At 42.5% G+C, this 4,991-nt stretch overlaps 1 protein-coding gene across 3 annotated transcripts in view; it reads left to right on the top strand.

Annotated features, from left to right (window-relative positions):
• The window catches only part of LOC102678898 (bestrophin-4), a 35,935-nt gene that overhangs the window by 11,022 nt on the left and 19,922 nt on the right, over nucleotides 1–4,991 (top strand). For 2 of the 3 annotated variants that reach the window (XM_031510329.1, XM_031510328.1), the window contains exon 2: nucleotides 2,898–3,008. In XM_031510329.1, coding sequence (XP_031366189.1) covers nucleotides 2,898–3,008 — 111 coding nt within the window. Of the gene's footprint in view, nucleotides 1–2,897; nucleotides 3,009–4,991 lie in introns of those variants that run through there. The other variant, XM_031510330.1, reaches the window with a different exon arrangement.

Genomic DNA, 4,991 nt, shown 5'->3' on the forward strand with positions numbered 1-4,991 from the left:
CTGGAATCGTTTCGCGAAACGCCGCGGACACCGCGGACGATAAATAATCGACTCGGCGAAGGCAGGGTATCGTCGGCTAGTTAACGCGGCCGGTGACTCACGTTTCACCAATATTTAACATTCCGCGGTGATACGAAAGCAGTTATAGCGCACCGGTCACTTCCTACGCGTCTCTGACCGTCTCCGGCCTTAACGTTGCGTTCAAACCATTGTTCCAAATAACCGGCTAATCGTGGATACGAATTTCCGGCTAAAATCCGCGTTCTCTCGAGAAAGCGAGAGAGAGAGAGAGAGAGAGAGGATCAATTATCGCTCGAAATTTCTATCGTAAATGGTTAGATTACGCAAGCGTTGCGAATACGAAGAAAGTTGGCACATCGAATCTTCGAGGTAAAGACTCGCAGCACGTTCCAATCGAATTTTCAATTTTCCAACTCGAAAGCGACTCGACAATTTTTTTCCATTTCGTCGAAAACCGCGAAACGGGAACGCACAAAGATAGAGAAAGGAAGGACTAAAAAAGGAAACGCGTAAATCACGGTATCGCGTTACAATCATCTCATACACTCGACATCTGTAACCCCGCTCACCAACGAAGAGCGTTAAACTGCTCGATTCGAAGCTTTACAACCTGCCTCAACGTGTTCTTCCATCCTCGATAAAAATATCGATTGTTCGTCGCCGATGAAAATCCACTTTTTCGCTCTTTCGTGTCGAAATCCAAAATGTCCCTTCGATCCATCTTTGGAGAAAAGATGGAGTTCGAAATGGAGTTTAGTTAACAAGCGAAGTAAAACCGTAATTGTGATTTCTTCTTTACTCGACTCGTCGAGAATTATGCGAATCGGTCTCGGACAGGAAAATATCTTTTCAGACGGAGAGAAGTTCGCGTTGCTCGTAAGTACCTCGTAACGTATTGTACGAGCGACGAGATCTCCGCGATTCGACGTACAAATTCATGTAAATCAGCAGTGGACGGTGACGCAATGCACAAAACATTATCTTCCAAGATGCGATTAAATATGCAGCGTCGTTGGGTCGTCCATTTAATTACACTCATCCTTGGACGTGTTTAAGTATTTCATAAATCAATCGTTTGATCACGGAATCTTCTCGAGACGCGCCGGAAACGAAACGTGCATCTTGCACGATCGATGGATTATTTTCAACCAGTAAATCGACCTAATTATCCAAACTGTTGCATTATCGTTTCCTCGTCGATCGAATCAATCGTCGTTGCGATCTTTGATTTTTTATCTTTGCACGCGAAGAAATATTTCGCATTGGTGACAATAGTCGAGGAATACGAGGTATTGGCAAAGTCGATCAATGGCGAGAACGTAAGCACACGTGGGGGTTTGACGGGCGTGTTGGGGCCGCGCATCGTACCAATCGTGTGGGACAATGCTTCTCTCCACCATGACCCACTGACACGCAAATAAAGCGATATATTCATAGACGTCGCGATTTTTATCATCTATCATTATCGTCCCGCGGCCAACTTCGCGTGAGCAGGATTGCGCAACGATCTCGTCGCCCATCGCGACCAATATCTTTCAGAATCTCGGACGGGCAACGTCGTATTGTTTATCGAGTTTCGAAACGTGTTTGAGAATTCGACGTATTCCATGCTGGAATATAAAATGTACCGCTATACTTTCACTCATTTCCAATAACATTTTTCTTTTTCCTTTTCTTTTCTTCTTTTTCTCTCGTCTCGCCCATTTTGAAATTTCTGGAACAATTGATGAAACATCACGATCACGAATAGGGTTTCTCGCGCGACAAGATTTCGTCATTGATGGAAATACACCGACGAGGAGAATTTCGTGACACGCCCACGGGGCAAATTTCGTGCGTCATTTTAAAGAATCGTTTCACCAACGATGGATGATCGATGGACGAGAAGATCTCTGGAAGGAAAACAACATCGAACGTTACCCGGCTCGTCACGGCCTTGCGAATATATACAGTTGGATGAAATACTTTCGATGCACCGGATATCCGAGGTGCTTTTTACGCACTGGCTTTCTTTCTCCGTCCCAATGCCAATAAACTAATAATTTCCTTTGTGAAATACGAATCGTGCGTATAATAGGATTTCCTTCATTTCGCGATACGATCAACTTTTGACAAATGCGCATGCGCGTATTCTCACGCGATGCGTTCATAACAGTAAGTGTTTATTTACTAGCATATATGTCGAGCAACGCGTGGATACGAACGGATAGGACGGCCGTCGATAATTCACGGGTTTTCACTTTGGCCTCGTTTGCACTACGTTCCATCGCGCTATCTACAGCTGCGGGATTTGAATTTAAAGTCATTGTCGCTTCGCGATTGGTATTGACGAAACCTTCGGTATTCATCGTCCTTCGATCATTTCAACGTGCCTGCCGCAATTATATCTTCTCTACCGACCACGTTCCCTACCGACAACGTTTAATGACTCTATAAAACTTGCGAATAACAATGAATCCTTCGAAATCGTGCACTCGCAATGTGTGCCACTCGGGGTATATACGACCAAGCGTTTCAACACGAAAATATAATTGCGAATTCAATGTACTCGAAACTCGTAAAATCGGTCTAACCCTGACACACATTTCTGACCGTTGGATTCAACACTTGCCGAATACGCGTCCATTATCGTTATCCTTATCGTCCATCACCAACCGTTTTCCGCGATCTAATTTCCGAAAGGCGATCCAATCGTAACTGCTCGCCATCGCGAAAAGGAAACCTTTTGTTTACTTATTACTTTAAATATCGCGAATGAATTCGTTTCTTAAATCTGTCGAAAAATAAAGCACTCGATATTCCATAATCGATCGCTACGCTTGTTTGAAAGTTGTACGAGTAAATAACACGAATGTTTTTTTTTTTCTTTTTCACAGATGGAGGGGATCCGTTTACAAGCTAATCTGGCGAGAATTGTTGGCCTACCTGTTCGTCTACTACGTCATCAATTTCACGTATCGATATGCGTTGAACGAGCAGCAGCGGGTGTGAGTACATGAATAGTTCATTTGAATATCTTCTCGCCGTAAAGTTTCCCTCCGTGAAGGTTGACGGCTTAACGCAAGGGAACGTAAATTTGTCGAATAAAATTCGGTAACAAGTTAGAATGTATAAATCTTGGAAGCATCGACAACGAATTGTCTGTTTATTAAAAGAGTCGTTGGAGAAATACGAAATAGAATAGTTTGTTCACAGATGTATAACGTATAACAATGATAAGATATAAGAAATACGACCGAATTTCGTTTGAAAGCTTGAAAAGGGAGGATTGGATTAAGACTTTCATTTTTCAGAATTTTTTTCTTTTTCCTCCTCCTATTAAAGGAAAGTCGTTGCTTCATTTTAGAGAATTTTAGATTACGTAAACACCGTGTTTTCGAGTTTCAAGAAAAATATCTTTCTATTCACGGTTTTATCTCGCGAGAAACGATGGTTACACGGGTGAGTATCGGCTGCCATAACTGGGAACTTTGCGACATCGACCTTGGTCGAGCAACAAAGCTTTCTATACCATGACCGGGATTATGTTTCATCGGTTATAATATCGGCAAATTTACGACGGCCCCTCAATCCCACTCCCCCCTTCCCACCTCCTTCTTTATCAGCGTTATATCGTCTCTTTTGTCCCGCGCACGAATACGTTAAAACCTCTCTCCTTCTCCCTTTCTTTTCCTTTTATCATCGCGTTTCGCGATTCGTCGTTACCCTTTTACAACTTTAAGCTTTACGACAACCACCGATAAGCTCTACGAATGTTGCTCGCGCCAATACGAACGGCCATTAATCGCCGACGATAAAAGCGAATTTGTTTAATTACGACTTCGATCGATCAATTTTGACCGAGGGAATTTTGACGAAGGGAGGGTTTGATCCGACCGATTTTTACCCATGTCAGCATTTTTCGACGTCGTCGAACGATGGAGAAAAAGAAAAAAGAAAATGCGAACTCGTAAGGAGCGACATTTTACGCGTCTGTTTTAGATATATTCGACGCGGTTAAATCGTGGATATCGTATATAAAATTGTTTCTCCCGTACAAGGCGCGAATTTTGTATAATGCCCCGCGGAATGTGGCGGGACTCGTCCACAGGGTAGGCATTAAAAGACGCATAAAAATGTAACCTGTTATTTACGCTGAGATAAGAAAAGGAAAAAGGAAAGAAGATCCCGTGGTTGGCCGATGTTAAAATGGACCCTCCTTTGGGCCGCTTCGATTCGCATGGTCTAAATTTAGAACCGTAGGGCCGGTTCAGGTTAGGGGACTGCACGGGCCGACCGACCATCATAGGAAGAGCCCGATCGGATGGGAATAAAAACTTGCTCGATCCGTATACTTGGAACCGTAAACCGTATCTCCAACCGTAAATTTTAATTTCTTTTCATAGAATTTCTAATATCGACTCATCCCGATATTATTCTCGCTCTCGATATTATAATTACTTTTCACTCCTTTGTAATTTGTAAAAGGATACGTAAAAGTTTTCTTTCTCGTATCTTTTTATCTACTTTTTAAATATATTTTATATCATCTTATATTATCTCATCGTCGAGAAACAGACTTTTATAGAATAAAAAATTATTTTAAAAGAAACTTTCGTTTCTTTTCTTTTCGTTCAACGCGTAACTCAACCCAATAAATGAATTACACGATATTCGCCTTCCTCGTCTATCAGTACTATCTTTGAGGACAAACAAAATCAAAGCGGTAAATCGAGTAAACAAAGGTGCGTTAACCTTAAGATCCTCTAATTGCGAACGCGCGTATCGTGAATATACGCGCATCTATGTGCGTAATCCGTTAAATTCTTCGAGTTTCTTTTAGCTTATTTAGCGTACTATAATACGACTCTAATCATATTTCGCGATAGACGCGCACGTCGTTGGACGCGAAGCTAAATATAACACCTGCGCGCGGAGGCAAAGCGCGTAAAAGTGGAACGTGCAAAAGAGCGGGTCCGAGGATCCTCCGC

Source organism: Apis dorsata, unplaced genomic scaffold (assembly GCF_000469605.1).
Source record: "Apis dorsata unplaced genomic scaffold, Apis dorsata 1.3 scaffold_221, whole genome shotgun sequence".
In the NCBI taxonomy this organism is placed as follows: domain Eukaryota; kingdom Metazoa; phylum Arthropoda; class Insecta; order Hymenoptera; family Apidae; genus Apis; species Apis dorsata.